Genomic DNA, 18,339 nt, shown 5'->3' with positions numbered 1-18,339 from the left:
CGGATCACTTGTTTCTTTTGAAGATAACTAGAAGGGACAACTTGTGTCAAAACTGACCATTTCCAAATATATGTCTCAGACTCGTACCTTTTTGTTATTCTAACCATGGCATAAGTATTCCAGGCATGGTCAAAGCCCATTCTACCATGGTCTTTGCTTCATGTATGACTTTTTGTAAAGGGTTGTATTCTGAAAGTATTCTAGAAGCAGCAATTTGGTCCTCTGTACCTATTTTTAAAAATCACTATAAGCTTGATTTCTTGTCTAGGTCTAGGTCAGGCTTTGCTTGGATCATTCTCCAGGGGTTTCTGGACCCATATAGTTAAAACTACTGCAGCAGTGATCAGTATCACAAACACAGTATAGTTGTGTTAGTAAACTTACTGTAACAGCAGATGTTTAAATAATCTCTGCTGCAGTTGCCACTCCCTCCCTCTGTACATTTTTCTTTCTGTTTTTTATTTTGCTAGGGTGTGTATGTATGTGTATATATCTTTACTCCTAGCTATGACCTCTCAGAGTTCAGACTCCCTCTGTCAATTGGCAGGAAAGCTCTAAAGGGTTTGGCACTCAATCCTGTGGTTTTCAGGAGCTCATCTCAAGCTGCCTAGTGGTTTGAACATGTGGAAGGTGCCCTGAAGCTTTGGAAGATGGACAGCTGTTATATCCTTGGAAGGATATTACCCATATACCATAGACTACTGCTGCAGTGATCATTACAACATTTACTGTTACAGTAAGTTTACTTACACAAGTTTACTTTCATTGTGAAATTACAAGGCACTGAAGTATTATTTTGACTAAATACCAAAGAAGTTTTATTCTGCTTTTTATTTCCCCTCATTTAGATGAAACACATTTAGTCTACTAAAGTAGTAAGACAGATGAAGACAGAGAAACAGGTGAAATAAGAACATCATGTGCCAAAATTGATGTGTTCAAGTCATTGAAGGGGGGTGTTTAACACCCATTGGTAAACATTTTAAGATGTACACTGTCATTCATGTCCAAACTTCGGTATGTTAAGGAATGTGATAGTAATAGCTTCATTTCCTTGTAAAACCATTTTGTGTCTTTCCCTTAAATGCAGTCAGATGTTGATTTCAGTTTTTGAAGTTTTCACTTTTTTGTATTTACTTTCTTTCACTCTGTCTTCATCTTTTTTTCTTAAAGAGAGAAAAAGGTGGCCTGCCATTCAGCAACATCTGGGTGTCTTTCTTGAAGGTCTGGGCAGGAAAGTTCAGGCTCCGCTGTCTTGATTCTGTCTCTCTGATTCTGATCATAGGATCATGGGAGGTTACTAGGCTATCGACTCAGAGTTAATTTCAAGCTTAGCTGTTTCTTCCCAATTTAATACCATAGATACACTAGTCAGTACCCAGGACTGTATTTAGTAATGACTGTCAGTGTTGAGGAGGGCTGTGGGTGCTATGCCTGTTATACTCAATTATGGGCCTGATTAGTGATGAGTATTTGCTCTAGAGGTGATGCCTTTGCTAATCAGGTGATTTACGTGGAAAGCCTTCCTTACTATAGTAGGCACATGGTGGTCAAAGTTAAGGTTGCAGTCTACTTGTGATCCCAGATCCCTTACCACTTCGTAGGTACATAGAGTTTATGTCTTCCGGCTTTTTCCCGGTTAGGGGTCGCCACAGCGGAACTCCGGTCTGCTAATGATTGGCAGTAGATTTTTACATGCTGGCTTGCCAGGCCTAACGCACAACCTTCAACAAAGGAATGCCCATTCACGCATGTCGACACAGAAGACGCTCTAACTGAGAATCGAATGGGCAACGTCTAACTGTGAGGTGACAACGCTCCCGCAGCACCACCACCGCAGTACATAGAGTATTGTTGTTAATTTGTTAGTATGAAGGAACATTGTTTTTACCGAAGGTAATGATGATGCATTTCTTTACATTTAGTTTGAGACTGACTAAGACACCAGTCATTGGTCTGTGTAAGACCCTCCAGAAGTATACTGACATAATTTGGGGATTTGATAATTGCACCCAGTTTGCAGTCATCTGCAAACTTGGTCAGCCACAGCCCATTAGTTTTGGTCTGAACTTCTAGGAAGTGTATACCAAACAGTAGGGGGCCCAGCAATGACCCTTGTGACACCCTGCTCGTAACAGGTCTGTTGGTGGATGTGAAGTCACCTACTTTGATAGTGTGTGACCAATTTGTGAAGCTAGTTGGCAACCCATCTTACAAAAAAGGGGTGTACATTCAGTTTGCTAACTTTATCTGTAATGTTTGAGTGTGAGGTATGCTGTGTGTACAGATTTGCCCTTGTCAATTCCCCTGGTCACATTTTTGAAGAAATCCACCAGGTTTTAACAGGCAGGATCTGCCCTTGATGAAGCCAAATTGAGTCGGATCCCAGGGTTTGGAGGTCGCCTATGTCTTTATTTATGAGGTCCATGATGATACTTTCCTTGGCCTTACAGATGAGTCTGGTTAGACTTATGATTCTATAATTTCATGGGTCTGTTGCTAAGCCATCTTTGTGGAGGGGAATAACCATTGCTGTTCTCCATTCTGCAGGAACATAGTCCGTGGTTAGGCTGTGATTAAATAGGGTACTTAATAGTGATGCTAGCTCATGTTTTATTTTGTATACAAGACATCCTGGGATGCCGTCTGGTCTCATAGAGGCTGTGTTTTTTTGCCTTAGACAAGGCTTTATTGACCTGCTGTTTGGATATGTAGGATGGGGGAAGTTGGGGGCAAGGTTTGTGATAAGTTTGGAGGGGATAAGGGAGTGAAAGTTTCGCCAAATCTGTCCACCAGCTGGTTTGCTATCTCTGCGGGATCAATGTGTGTGGTACCTTTAGTCACTAGTTCTTCACATGCTTGGGTCCTACCTTTTAGGCTGTGTATGTAGCTGTAAAAGGCTTTATGGTTATCCTTGGCTGTGGTTGCTAAGTTTTTCTTCAAGTTACCCTTAAAGTATTTTTGACATGTTGTCTTGCTTGCTTGTTGAGGCTGAGGATGGTGCTTTTCCATTGTTGGGGCCTCACCTTAGTTTTTCTTAGAGAGGAACTTTTTGTGTTTGTTGATGTTGGATGTTCACCAGGGCGGCTTATTTTACTTCTGGCTCTGGCTTTTTGATCCCCTCTAGAAGAGCCAAGTCTATACACTTGCACAAGTGATTGTACAGGGCTTTAGTGTAAGCTTTGGTGTAGTTGCCACTTCCAGCTGAGGGTGGAGCCTGAAATGCATTTATACCTTCCCCTAGGAGGGCATAGTTTGCCTTGAAGTTTTTTAGTTTGACTTCACCCTTTATGAGTTCTGGTGTTAGTGCTAGTTCGAAGGTGACTGATTTGTGATCCGATTTAACTAATGAAGGTCTGATAGTTGCTGTGGTACATCTGTTTGTCATGCTAGTGAGGATCAGCCCTAGTACGTTTGTTCCTGTTGTTGGAGTTTGAACAATTTCATCCAGGACATTTGAGTTAACAAAGGTCAAGGAACATTTGCACTAGTGAGTTAGGGAGTTGATGGTGGGATAATTTAAATCCACCATGACCAGAGTGTTTGGCAATATTTGGATAGACTCCAGTTTGGTCGGTTAGGCCTCGTGCGCATCATGATCCATGGAGTAGAATCTATTACTAGCTGTGATTTGAATGGGGTCTTACCCACAGTAATCTGAACTTGGAATAACTCCATGGAGTTGTCCTGTCTAACTAGTCAGGAGTTAAATTTATCTCTAATTTAGAAATACCACATCCTTTGATTCTCAAGCATTCATTTTGCAGTCTGAAGGTGTGGAAGATTGCCTTTCAAAATGCATTGTTTTTTTTCAAAGATTTTGTGTGGGTCATTGTACCTGATAATTCTTCTTTTAAGGCTTACCAGTATTTTTTTTTAAATCAGTTGATAATAATTTAAATGCCTTATCACAATTGTTCAGCTTTTCTCAGTGCTCAAAACCAGTGTGATGTTTTGGAGTTCTCCCTTTCTCATTGTTGTGTGTTCATGGAGTTTCAAGAGGTATTGGGGGGACTTGCTTCCCCGTAAAGAAAATTATTTTGATGTGTGTCATTACTTTTACATGTAACAGTTCTGTTTCAAACAGTTGTGATTGAGGATTGTGTCTGAGTGACAATCTTTTGATAGTTTATAGTAGGAGCCTCTTTTTTTATTTTGATTTCTTTTGTAGTTGACTTTTAGCTTTTCTATTTTTCCTATGTGCTTTTTCCATCCTTGTCTATTGAATATGAAACCCTTCTGTAGATCTCAACCTTTCTTAATACTTGTAAAGATGACATCTGTACAGTGTTGGAACTGACTGGTGAACCATCATCCAGATGGTCTTGGGGAGATATTTCTGCCCTTTGAGTGTTTTCCCACTAGTTGGAGCTGTCTGTATTTCAACACTGAACCTATTTTTCACCAAGATGGGGAACTACACAGCACCTCCCCCACTAACAGCCAATGTTATGTAGGGCATTGATTTAGAAGGCCTTTCTTAAATAAGTCTAACTCCTACCCCATTTCACTAATATGAGCGTCCTTTTCATTGCAAGGACTTCATGCTCTGTCCAGACACACACACACATGCACTTGCACAGTGCCGGATGGCCGGCATCACTGGCTTCGGTGTTCAGAGCATAATATCCTCCCAGTAACATCCCTTCTTCTCATGTAAAAAATTATTGCATGGGAGCACTTGGCCACTGGGAACCCAACACTCCCTCCCCTCAGGATGAGCAAACCAAAAGGCTGATCATTTCCCATGCTCCTCTGTCCATTTCCCATGCTACTACTTGAATATGTGTCACCTGGATTGCACTAGGACTTTATCCCTATGCAGTGCGGAGCCGAGTTTTCATTTGCAATTTCTCTTCATAAAAAAACACAGCATGCAGCAGCAGTAAAAATGTATTTCTGCATAATGTACATGTAAGATCTGGAGAGCAAGTAAATATTGCACATCCTCCATAATATTTTACAGTTACCATGGCACAGCTCTCAGTATTCCTTTCCTTATTTCTCTGGTATAGATATTTTGATGATAGTCAAATGAAATATTTTGAGTTGTTTGAAATTAAGTAGGAATAGGTATGTTGTAGTATTGTTGTACTGAACATCTGACAGCTACTAAATTTGTATTGATGGATAACTGCACTGTTTTGAAACTACATGCAGCTCACCAGCTCAGTTTATGGCAGCTGTAAGGAAGGCCTTTGCCTCCCAGAAGTGTCATGAAAATCTGAGAATATGGGAAACAGTTTTTTCAGAATTTTCTAATAATGTTCTTGTACTCCAACGACGCTTTGATTTTTTTTCTCACCTAGGAGTAAGAATGTATTAGTGAAGACCTGATTAAGAAAAGCAGAGAAGTGAATCACCATTAGTTCTGATCCTCTAAAATAGTATCTTAACATTTCATTTTGTCCTCCGTCCACCTGTTGGTTTATGGGCTGACACCTTTGGTTTAAACAAATATAATTAGGCAAAGATGTATGGTTTAAGTGAGATAGAAGTCTTGTTGTCAGACATTTTTATGAAGAATACAAGAGATGCTGTCTGTTGCTATAATGGAAATTGAAGCAACTGAGGATAGTACTTAGCCTGCTGTAAGTTGGGGCAGGGTGAAATACACCTACACATTAGGGTTTTCTATGACCTATCTAGAAAAATGTGCTCTCAAGAAGTTGCTGATCCACCAGTACTAACACATGAGCTATGAAATGAATGATAAAGATTATCCAAGGTCAACAACATTTTTTGTAAGACGTAGGTTGTTTTTTTGTGTGGTTCCATTTAGTCTTTCTCCTGTTTACAAGTCAGTCAGGGCTTTATAAATACTAACACAGAACACACTGTGAACATGTTGCTTAATTCATATTCTGTGTTAATTCTAATTGTATATTCGTGTGTGTTTTTGGAGTACAGTGAACTAATTCTAAGGCATGTTTTACAGTTACAGGATGTGTCATAAAGCTTTGTGATCTATTAGTTTATATGAACATGTTGCACATTCCATGATGAACCTTGGCTTAGTATTTCTATGCAGAATTTATTTAATATTCTGAGGCATTTTTTTTCCTTTATTTTGCAGCCATTAATAAAGCAGATATCACGGATACAGAGATGGAAGCCATAATGGACACACTTGTTGACAGCCTTTTCTGTTTCTTTGTTACTCTGGGTAAGGACTTTTAAAGACTTACATTATGATCAAGTCAGTCGTATAGTTTAAAGGCATGTTCCGCAGTAGAGTAGAAGCAAATTATTATAACAGCATATCTATTAACTTGTTGTCTTTCCGTTCTTGATACTGTACTATCTAGTATGAATTTTGAATGTGTTGAATGTGTACAAAATGAAAATACTGTTTTACAGTTATTATTGTGGACTTGAGTATGGTTTGTTTGCCACTACTTTAAAGGTTGAATATGTCTAACATCTAAAATTCAAGATGAAAGAAAGACTGTATCTGGAATCTTAACAGCCAGTATAAACAACACATGACAAAGCACCTTGCTTTTATGTAGTGATTTGAAATGAATGTGCAAGATTGATCATTAGTGCTGCTCATTTGAATGTGTCACGTTGATGACTGTCCAATCAGCTCTCAGGAGCAAATCTTAATGCAGTCTGTATTTGTCGTGGTGGTGACAGAATGTGAATGCAGCATTACCATTTTGCATTATCTATTCATTAATTTTTATGCTCAAGCATCTATAAATAGAGACATCAGTTTTTATTGTTCTTGTGATATATTTTGTGAAGTAGCTGAAATGCCTCCTTTTAGTGATTTCTTACCAGTCTGCCTCTTTCTAGCTAACTGCTGAAAGAAATGAGAAGGAACAGACTCATTGGCAGTGCTGAAAGGGAAATTAATCAAAGAAGTAATTTGTTAACTACTTGTGATGGACAGACTTGGCTGTTTGTCTTATTTTGCCAATTAATTGCAGAGCACTACATGTTTTGTTATTGTTAAAGTCTTACTGGCCATATATGAGAAGGTGCATCAAAAGTTTTAACTCAGCTGCTTGAGGGCAACACTAATTATTTGAAGTGTATTAAACTAGACCTTGACTCTCTGTTATTACGTTGTCCTAGTGTGTGTATTTCAGAGCTAAGAAACTTAACGTAAATGGTTGGTTGTTACATAGTGACAGCATAATACTAGTAAATGGTAGGCCACATCCAGGTCTGCCTAGCTGTACAGCTGTAAAGCCTCATTTTTCATGTATACCATTTTTTTGCTGTGGATAATTCAATAGCACCTAGTCTGAGTGGAGATTCAAACCTCCTGACATCTGCAGATTTCCTGGCTGGCCAACCTTTGCCTGAGCTAAATTCATGAGAAATACAGATTTGCAACTTACCTGTAAACATATATGTATAGCTAAAACTCTAAAAGTTATAAAAGAAAGTTCAAGTTTGAAAGTTCATCAGCGCACATTCATCTTTGCAATGGTAATATCTGACAGACAGAAAGGTGATTTATTTTAATTGAACCAGTAATTAGACAATACACAAGTTGTATTACTATAATTATGCAAACGATTATTAGTATTTCTGTAACCATAGTTGATAGACTACATCAGTGTGCCTTTTATTCGTGGAGATGTGATCTTCAATTTTTTGCAAAGCAGTCACTCACTTTTTTGGAAATATTTGCATATTTAGTATATAAACAAGTATAAAAATCTGCAAAGCAGTGCTCATTAGACAAGAACTATTGCAAAGTTTTTTCCAGCACTATGTATGCTTTCATTTGATAACATGGAGTACCATATAAACACTTTCTAATTCAAGTTTATAATGTAATTATGGGCATATGACATATTTTCATACTATTTCTAGAAACAATCTCATTTTCTGTGGTACCAAAAATGTCAGCTGTCTGAGGAGCCATTCCTGGCTCTATGGTGTGCCTGTATCCATGAAATGCTGTTCCACAGTGCATTCCGCTGGACATTTTATTGAAATATAATATTATATCTATATATAGGATTCTGAAGAGGTCTCCAGGGTGGAGACGAAAGCGCTTAATCCTTGCTGTTCGTACTTGTTGTGGATGTAATAAAACTTCTTGTGTTCACTTTGCCGTGGAGTCGGATGATTACTTTTCCACCATCGGATTTCCTGTTGGATCTGCTTGCTGGTTTTGTACTGTATAATATCTATATATATGTTTTAGTAGGTTCGTAGATAAATACTAGGCTATCAGTTTGCAAACTATTACAAGCCTAGTCAGTAGCCAGAGTCAAACCCTGCATCTTGTATTTGTGAGTGAAAGACTTTACCCATTATGCCATGGCTACCTCTGCAGATGCAGAAAGAAAGTCTTATAAAAAATGAAATTAAACTATCCTAAAAAGTAAACTAAAAGCCCCCTCTGCACCCCAGACCAGACCTCCTGATAATTATATATACTAACTCTAAGATCACACGGTGTTTGGGAAAGAGCATATTCCCCAACCCTGAGAACTGTGCAAACTCTCACAACTGACAACATTCTGTTTAGTCAGCCAAATTTAGTCACCATAACAGTTATCAACCCAAACAATGTTCAACAGAGTTTAGTGCTCATATGTACACACACACAGCATATATGTGTATGTATACTTGTTAGTGTGTGCGTTTATAAAAAATACCTAGATGCACACGAGCGCACACACACACCAAGACATTGTACAGATACACAATTGGTGATATCCATAATCATGTATAGAAAGAAGCATTGGTTAAAAAAAAAAAAAAAAAAAACTTGGTAAGCACCTTATCAGCTTGTACAAGGTAGCATAGTGTAAAGGGGAGGCACTTCATTGTACATGCACTAAACAGATAATTTCCATTACCCATTCCTTAAATTCCTTTCATTTTAGCAAATTGGTAAGAAGGTGCTAGTGCTTTATTTTTACTTTTTTACCCTGCATCTTTATCTTAGTCTTTGTCGGTGTGTGATCTGAAATAACTATTGGTTGTGCTAAATACTCATGTTCCTGTAAAAATATAATTACTGTCCACTGTAGCCCAGTTATTGTACCTTGGGAATAATATATACATTCTGTCAGAGTTTGTTCTAGTGAATTCACATCTTCAATTCCACATATTCTCATATACGCAGGCGAAGAGAAAGTGATATCCGAGTACAAAATGAAAGACCAGCTCTGGTAAGATTTTTTTAGTTGAGGTTAAAAACAAAAACTGCTATTAGAAAAGGAATAATTAGTAGGGCATATAAAATATTACATAATAGACACAAGGATCATTCAGAAAAGATTAGAAAAATTGTGAAGCAGGAATGAAAAAGCAATTTTTAAAGGAACAGTAGAGGGACATCCGTATGGCTTCCAAGTCTTCAGTAAGTTCCAGAATGTGTAGAATGTTTCCTTGAAAGGGGTTTTATAGGTATTTTTACACCTCCGTCAGACTTCAGAAAAAATTTCCTCGGATATAGAGCAAATGCTGGAGGTTTGATGAGAGAGAGAGAGAAAGAGGATTTGGGAACATGTTTATGTTCATCGTGTTACACTGCTGCAGTCATTACATTTGGGTTATCCTGCCATCAGGCGGTTCCGCAGTCGGCCAGAGTTCCAAAGTCTGGGTCGGGCGTCGGTTGCTGTCGCTTTTTCCCTGAAGTCGGTGCGCCAGGAGTATATAAGATGCATCCAACGCCATTTTCTTCAGTCTTTCTTGCCGTGCGGTGCCCGAAGCAAAAGCAGTTCGCAAGTGCCAGTCGGCCGACTCCTGAGATTTTCGAAGTCGAATTTCAGATCCGAAGTCTTCAATAAAGCTAAGTACCCTGTTGGGGAAACTTTTTCTTGCCTCAGACCAATGTCAGAAAAAGTTAATAATTGTATTTCTTGTGGGAAGCAAATACCTCATAAGGACTTCCACTCTTACTGTATTCCATGCCTAGGCCTTGATCATGACGTCACTAGTTGTCGGTTATGTGCTAGATTTAACAAACGCACTATAAAACGACGTTTTGATTTTGCTTTGCACTACTTTGGCCGAAGGTTCAATTATACAATGCTGTCGGAACAATCGACCGCAATTCTTAAAAAACGCAAAGACAAGGATAAAGACAGGCATCCTAGGTCCAAATCCGATGACAACGAAGCCTCTTCTAGGCCAGTCGCCAGTCCACTGGTTCTCAGTGAGGTGCTTTCGCAGCCCCTGACACCCACTACCTCAGAGCCACAGACCGCCTCTGACTCCCACGTGGAGACAACTAGGCCTTTGGAAACTCAAGGTATTGGGCCTATGGAATCTAATCCCTCAGATGGGTCTGGAGCCGCTGAGCAGGCATCGCCTTCTGAGGGTGTTTTTAGACCTTCACAACTTACCATTAAAGCAACAGCCAAGACAAAAACACCATTAAAAACAAAGAAGCAAGTGCAGCATTCTCCTGGATAGTCCTCCATGCCTAAGAAACAGATGCTCAAAATGGCCGAAGACCTCATTACTCTAATCAGGGGTTCCCATCCCCCTCCTGAGAAAAGGCCTAGGCAGGATACAGACCATGATTCCTCTGATCAGGTTTCCATTTCCTCTGATTCCTCTTCAGACCAGGGATACTCTCTACCCCCATATGAGGACTCTGATGCTGAAGAATCTATCCTTTCAGCCTCTCCTCCTGAGGATTGCTCTTTTGGGGAAACTTTACATACCATGAGGGAGCATTTCCATTGGGGAAAGTCAGGATTATTCAGAATCCAAGAAAAGGCTCAGGGACTTCCTTTTATTGCCTCAGCACAGGCCCCTTGTTTTCCGCCTGTGTTAGATATTGTGGGTGATGTGTTCTCTGAATCCAGCTTATCTCCTGATTCTTTGCCCCCTGCACCAGCCAAGCCAGATAGGTATTATAGAGTCCCTGACTCTCACAAGTTTCTTTATAAAAACCCTTCTGCTGACCCAGAAACCATTTCCCAGGGTCCCAAAGGGGTTAAGGCTTCCATTGCAAAAAATCCATTCCCCTCTGACAGAGATTCTAGTGCATTGGATAGATGGGGGAAGAAAGTTTATACTTCTGCAACTTTAGCAGTAAGGGCTTTAAATTGCCAGTTTCACATGCTTAAGTACCAACAATATTTAATGGCTCAGTTAAAACAGAAAATGCTTGCAAGCTCAGAAGCTCCTTACTATAAAGAAATGCAGGATTTATTGCATGCAGTTGAACAGGTGGGAAAACATACTCTGCAATGTGGTTTTGATTCCTTAGAGGCCTCTTGTAGAGCCGCAGTTACATGTTCTGTGATTCGAAGACATGCTTGGTTAAAAGAACAGAGTTTACCTGATCATGTTAAGGCAAAATTATTGGATGCTCCTTTACAGCATGATACCTTGTTTGGTGTTAAGGCAGAAGAGGTGTTAAAGAAAATGGAGGATAAAGCTAAATCTATGCAAACAGTCAAAGATTTCTTACAGGTACAGCCGCCTCGATTTAGCAGAAATTGGCCTACAAAGAATTGGTCCTTTCCAGTGACAGACAGGCCACAGAGAAGCAGATACAGACGCCCTAGAGGCAGATCTCAACCCAAGGCTCTAACAGACAACGACAGTGGGGGACCTCAACCCCAAAAGGAGGGGAGGACAAGTCTCAACCTTACAGGAAACAGTCCGAATTACTTCCCCCTTCGTATGACAAGCACTTCCCTTTTGGTAGCCCCCTTAGGGGGGAAACTAGCACTTTTCTCTCAAAATTGGCAAACTATCACCCAAGACAATTGAGTTCTGAATATTGTGTCTCAAGGTTACAGGTTCCACTTTCACACTTTACCAAGGCTAAAAGGAATGCCAAACCTGCCACAAAATCAATGGGCAGAGGCTCAAAAACAAATTTCAGCCCTCATGGACATGAGAGCTATTCAAAAAGTACCACAGCAGGAACAAGGACAAGGATTTTACTCAAGACTCTTCCTGTTTCCCAGAAAAGACAAAGCCTGGAGACCCATACTAGACCTTTCTACTCTAAATACTTACCTGGACGTTTCGAAATTCAAAATCTTGACACTACAGCAGCTTCTTCCCATGCTGGGCAAGAAGGCTTGGCTTGTTACTTTGGACCTCAAAGAGGCATACCTGCATGTCCCTATCAGACAAGATTGCAGAAGATACCTCAGATTCAAAGCTGGTACAATGCACTACCAATTCTCTGCATTGCCCTTTGGCTTATCTACTGCGCCCAGGGTCTTTACAAAGTGCCTGGCACCAGTAATTGCATTTTGCAGACAAAAAGGAATTCAAATATATCCATACCTGGACGACTGCCTCATTCAAGCAGAGTGAAAGGACATTCTTCTAAAGCATCTGGCATTTGTAAAAAGGTTGCTAATTTCTCTAGGGTACACAGTAAACAAAAAGAAGTCAAAACTAGTGCCTTCACAACAGATAATATTCCTGGGTGCCAGCTTAAATACAACGGCCCAGATGGCTGATCTCACGCCAGACAAACAAGGACAACTGACTCAATATTTTCAATTACTGGCAAAAAAGTCCCATCTCCCTGCAAGAAAAATTCTGCAGGTCCTGGGATTCATGGCATCCTGCATACTACTAATTCCATATGCCAGAATGCATATGAGGAAATTACAATGGTACCTAAAAAGTGTTTGGACTCAACACTCTCACAGTTTAGAAGCAGTAATACCAATAATTCCCTGCCTACAATAGGATTTTCGATGGTGGGCACAGGCATGTCACCTCAACAAGGGTAAGTTTTTCACTCTACCTACAGCCAGGCAGACTCTAACAACAGATGCTTCGGATTACGCCTGGGGAGCACACATGGCAGGAAAATGTATTCAGGGCAAGTGGACCACAGACCAAATGCATCTTCACATCAATCAAAAAGAGATGCTGGCTGTTCAAAATGCCCTAACAGCTTTCAAGGACCTTCTGCATCCAGGACAATTATTATTAAAGACATACAACACCACAGTAATGTGGTACATAAACAAGCAAGGGGGCACTCATTCTTATCCCCTATGCAGGCAAGCCATGACCTTGTGGAACACAGCTCTAACTTATCAAGCTCATCTGCAAGCACAATTCCTGCCAGGAAAGAAAAATACTCTGGCAGACGATCTAAGCAGAAATATCATGGACCCTCACGAATGGAAATTGAATCCACAAATCTTCAGCATGGTAACGCAAAAATGGGGGTGGCCAGACATAGATCTTTTTGCCTCCCTACTGAATTGCCAACTACAAAAATTCTGCACAAGGACCTACCACACACAAGCATGGAAAGTGGATGCTCTTTTGTTCAGCTGGAAAAGCCTAAAAGTTTATGCCTTCCCACCACTGCTTCTCCTTTCAAAGGTACTCCTAAAAGCCAGACAAGAAAAACCACAGATGATCCTGATTGCTCCAGACTGGCCACGCCAGCACTGTTACCCAATCTTAAAGAACTTAGCTCAAGGCCCACCACAGATTTTGCCTCAAATTTCACACATTCTGACTCAACAAAACAATCAGATCCTGCACGGTCAGCTCAAAACCCTAAACCTGGCTGCATGGCAGATTCATTAGTCAAACAGGCAACACCTCTCTCTAAAGCTGTGATGATGTCATTTTGGAGGCAAGGAGGCCTAGCACCAAGAAATCTTACTCAGAAAAACGGAAGAGATTCTGTGCCTGGAACCAGGCTCAAAGCCTTGACGCTCTTGTCCCAAACATTCCTCAGATTTTACAATACTTAACTGAGATGCTGGACAAAGGCCTATCCTTCTCATCAATTAAAATCCACGCCTCTGCCATTTCAGCACATTACAACATGGATCCTCCTTTATTCTCTCATTCCTTGCTAAAGCAGTACGTCAGAGGGGCTAAAAACATAAGACCGCCCCGGAGAGCACCAACACCAACTTGGGACCTCAATTTTGTTTTGGAAAAACTGACCTTGCCACCTTTTGTGCCAGCCAATACAGTCTATCTAAAATTTTTATCATGGAAAACAGCTCTGCTCCTGGCAGCAACTTCAGCACGAAGAGTTTCAGAGCTACAGGCATTAATGGCAGTGGAACCTTTTATAATTTTTCATCAGGGCAGGGTTTCTTTAAGGACAAATCCTACCTTTATGCCAAAGGTGTATCCAGTGTGGCTCTTAACCAAACCATCCATTTGCCAACTTTTTATCCAAACCCCAGAATAAAGGGGAAACTTCTGCACTCTTTGGACATACACAGGCAGCTACGCTTCTACTTGGACAAAACAAAAGCTTTCAGGAAAACTGAGCAACTGTTTGCAGCATATGCTGCAGGATCACAGGGCAAGGAAATCTCAAAGCAGACTATTTCCAAATGGATAGGACACTGTATTCGTTACTGCTACATACAGCATGGAAAATAAGTCCCTAATAACATTAGGCCACATTCTACCAGAGCAACAGCCACTTCAACAGCCTTTCTCAGAGGAGTACCAACTAAGGAAATTTTGGAGGCTGCAACTTGGAGTTCAGTGCACACCTTTACCAAGCATTACCACTTGCCTCTTTACTCTAAATCCAGAGCAGGATTTTCCACTGCAGTTCTGCCGGGCCTCATAGCCAATCCTAACTCTTTATAGACGAGCCACCCAGCCTTAGCTTTGGGATTCTACCCAAATGTAATGACTGCAGCAGTGTAACATGATGGACATAGTACAGTTTTGTACCAACCATAAATGTAGATGTTCGAGTGTTCACACTGCTGCAGTCCAGGTTACCCTGCCTCCATCCCCTCTGCCCTAGCTGGACTTAGCTATACCTTTCTATCCTATACAACCTTTGTGGTGTATTTGCTTGTAACTAAAGGTATTGTTTTTATTTTTTATATATGTTTTATTAGCAATATGTATTGCCTACCTACTTGGGGGCACCTGACATCTGGGGCAAGAAAAACTGAAATGGCGTCAGATGCATCTTATATACCCCTGACGCACTGACATCAGGGAAGAAGCGACAGCAACCAACGCCGGACCCAGACTTTGGAACTCTGGCCGGCTGCAGGACCGTCTGACGGCAGGATAACCCAAGTGTAATGACTGCAGCAGTGTGAACACTCGAACATCTACATTTATGGTAGGTACAAAACTGTACTTTTGGGAATGTAACAAGCTGGCAGATTTAAAAAATTCCCTGCAGAGTACTTTGCCAGAAATGTTGAGGATGCAAATTATTATAACTAAAGAAATAATTGTTTTGAGCTGGGACACAGGATCTGAATTGACTAAACCTAGTAAGTACTGAATACATTTAATGGGACTGACTGGCAAAAATCAGTTACTAGAAAATGGAAATCAAAATCTAAACCAGCTGTAATTGGGGTACCGAGTGTTGTTAAGGAGATGAAAGCACCGGGGGTAGAATAGTTAGAAAAGACAAGAAGAAAATTATACATAAATTAATGGAATTTATGGAACGATACATGCAGAAGGAGGAAGAGGGTTATTAGAAAGCAAGAACTGAGTAATTTATATAATGTTGGTGTGAATGCTAATTGTTAAAAACAAAGCTTAGATGTATACTGCATGAAAAATTTTACTGTGGTTTGTTTTCTCTTTTGTTAATGTATATGTACTTGTGTCACCCTCTGAAGTGAGATTTAAAAAAGATGTTTAAAAAAAAATAATGAGCTTGGTCTTTCTTCTCTGTACTTTGTAAGGAGGTATGGAATCAGTAGGAATTTATAGAGTAATCCCTCGTACTGTAGGATGGAAAAGATGACCTCTGCTACCACAGTTTTGCCCTCTTGCACCAAGCCAAAGAGGATGAGGATGACTTTCTGTTAGCTGGCAAATAGGTTGATCTCCAGAGTTCACCAGTTTTGGGATGTTTGGAAGTGATGTTGCCTGTGGATGTTCCACTGCAGGAGAGAGGACTGGAAGAGTGGCATACAGTCTCCATCTATTCATTGAAATTTGTAGGACTCTGATTTTGAGGGCATTATGCCTTTGCCAGTGGCCCACTGTCAGACTGACTTCACCTGTCTGCACAGTGGACATGACCATTAAGCCCCCTTGCTTGTCTAAATGTTACCCAGTGGACTAGATGCCTGATCACATGAGAAGAAGCCCCAAAAGTAACTTTGCCTACAAATCTTTTAAAGCCAGGAAGACTGCTGTTAAATTTGATTGATGTAGTGTTTCCTCAACAGGTGATGGTGGTTCTGCAGGGCATGAAAAAGAAACAAAATCTATAGAAAATTTTTAATATATTTACTGACTTAAAAAGCAAACACACTGTTGAGCACTGCTTACATAAATTAAGCACTTTTGTCGTCAGTGCGACTTCCTTATAGTCCAGCTCATAACTTCCTGTATGCAATTTAAATTTGCATCAATCAGTCAAATAAACTTGCCTAATTAATGTAGCATACCTCATACTAAATATTAATTTATATATACATTTTATAATAATTATATAAAAATCTTAATAACCTTGTAAAATGACATACTGTAAAATATAGTCATTTGCATAATGACTAAAAGCTGTAGTAATATAATAAATACACAGAATAAAAGAACACTGCTATAGCCTAGCAGCTTTTAGATTTAACATGCTGCTGATGGATATTCTACCATTTATACCTGGATATATGTCCACATTCAACTTAATTTGCCATTTTACCTAACACAATTAAAGCAGTTCCTCCCACTGACCACCCTGTGATCATTTTTTATCTTCTCCAGAACAAAAAACTGATGCTTATTGAATTCCTTGCAGAACAATGAGTGTCTACTTCAGGCATTTTTTTTGTCTTTTCTGTTAGTATCACATACATGTTCATAAATCCTCTTTTTTTTAATGTTCTTTCATATTTGCCCATATTGTACCCATCACACCTTTTATGTTTTACAGCATAAAGCAAACCTTTAGTATTATAATTTTAGCTTCTGCCACATCTTGTTGTACCATACCCATGAATTCCAGTAATGGGGCCTGTTAATATAAATTTACATGGCGCTATTATTAGCCCTATCTTTGCTAATTAGAACATCCAAAAAATAATTCTAGCGTCTTTGAGTTTTAAATTCTAGGAAATCTGTAGTACTGTTAATATAATCAAAGAAAAATTCCCTAATCTACTTTTACTGTTTAATTTTTAGAAGACTTTTTTATTGGGTAAACACATATTCCAACGCTTAATGTGTTAAAAAGAAATTGCTTTTCCTAATATGCCATTACAAGACTAGCTTAGCATGGGATGCAGGCCTCACCAATAGCCATGGATCTATATTAGAACACCAAATTTTCAAAATTTCGAGTGTTCTAATATCGAACCCTATGAATCGAAAATTTAAAACATCGAACATACAGAACAGCAATTTTTTTCTTAGGGAAAAAATTTGCTGTTCCAAAACACATACACACAACACAAGCACACCAAACAGCAATCCACACACGTACACCTAAACTCTTACACCTAACCCTACACTAAACTATACATACACCACTAACTATCCACTTACCTTAACCCTAACCCTAAGGTCCGTCACTATCGCACAGCCACCTCACCCATGCCCTAACCCTAACTCACCTACCCCACCCTAACCCTCACGTCCACACAATCGCACACTTACCTGACCCACGACCTAACCCTAACTCACCTAACCCACCCTAACCCTCATGTCCACACAATCACACACTTACCTGAATCTGACCCGTACCTTTCCACCACAGGGCTGAAAATACCAAAGCAACAGAAACAGACAACTGAATTCTTTCCCTAGGAAAAAATTTGTTTTTTTGTTTCTTCGATATTTTCAGCATTCGCTGAAAACGGTTCGATGTTAGAACACTCGACATTTTGAATGTTCGGTGTTCTAATATAGACCCAGTAGCCACACCTTTAATCTGACAAAAACTTTAATTATTACATAACATAATAGCCGTAAATTCACAAATAATATTAATGATTTCTTTGGTTAAAAATTCCACTATGCTAATAATGTGTCAAAACCATTCTGTCCCAAAACTGTGTGGAATGCATGAAAAAGGTTAGTAGCATCCAACTTGAAAAACATACCCTGCTTGATAAAATTCATACATCCACAACTCCTTTTTTTCCCATTTTCACACATGGGGTCAGTGTGTCAATTCAGTAGTGACATTTATCTAGAGCCAAGGTTCATATTGCCGGGTGGTTACATTTTGGTATAATTCTACTCAAAAAAATCCCAAGAATCTTTCATTAAATTAAAATCTTTAAAAGTAGTTTTCATCATCCCATCCACGCATACAACAAATGGTTATGTAATCAATTCACCTAAATCCACAGTAGAACACGAGGGAATTTGTTATATTCTTATGTACTTTAGGCAACCCAAATATCATTGAGATTTTTGGTTTGGGCACACTTAAATACTTATAAATTTCAG

General features: G+C 39.7%; 1 protein-coding gene across 3 annotated transcripts in view; it reads left to right on the top strand.

The window, feature by feature from the left end:
- The window catches only part of SCFD1 (sec1 family domain containing 1), a 3,579,547-nt gene that overhangs the window by 606,375 nt on the left and 2,954,833 nt on the right, over positions 1-18,339 (top strand). For all 3 annotated transcript variants that reach the window (XM_044073814.1, XM_044073812.1, XM_044073811.1), the window contains exon 7: positions 6,077-6,166. In XM_044073814.1, coding sequence (XP_043929749.1) covers positions 6,077-6,166 — 90 coding nt within the window. The remainder of the gene's footprint in view (positions 1-6,076; positions 6,167-18,339) is intronic.

Source organism: Protopterus annectens, chromosome 6.part0, assembly GCF_019279795.1.
Source record: "Protopterus annectens isolate FY-2018-M chromosome 6.part0, PAN1.0, whole genome shotgun sequence".
Classification (NCBI taxonomy): domain Eukaryota; kingdom Metazoa; phylum Chordata; order Ceratodontiformes; family Protopteridae; genus Protopterus; species Protopterus annectens.
The sequence above is the reverse complement of the archived record's forward strand: the minus strand, read 5'-3'. Positions and strand labels throughout refer to the sequence as shown.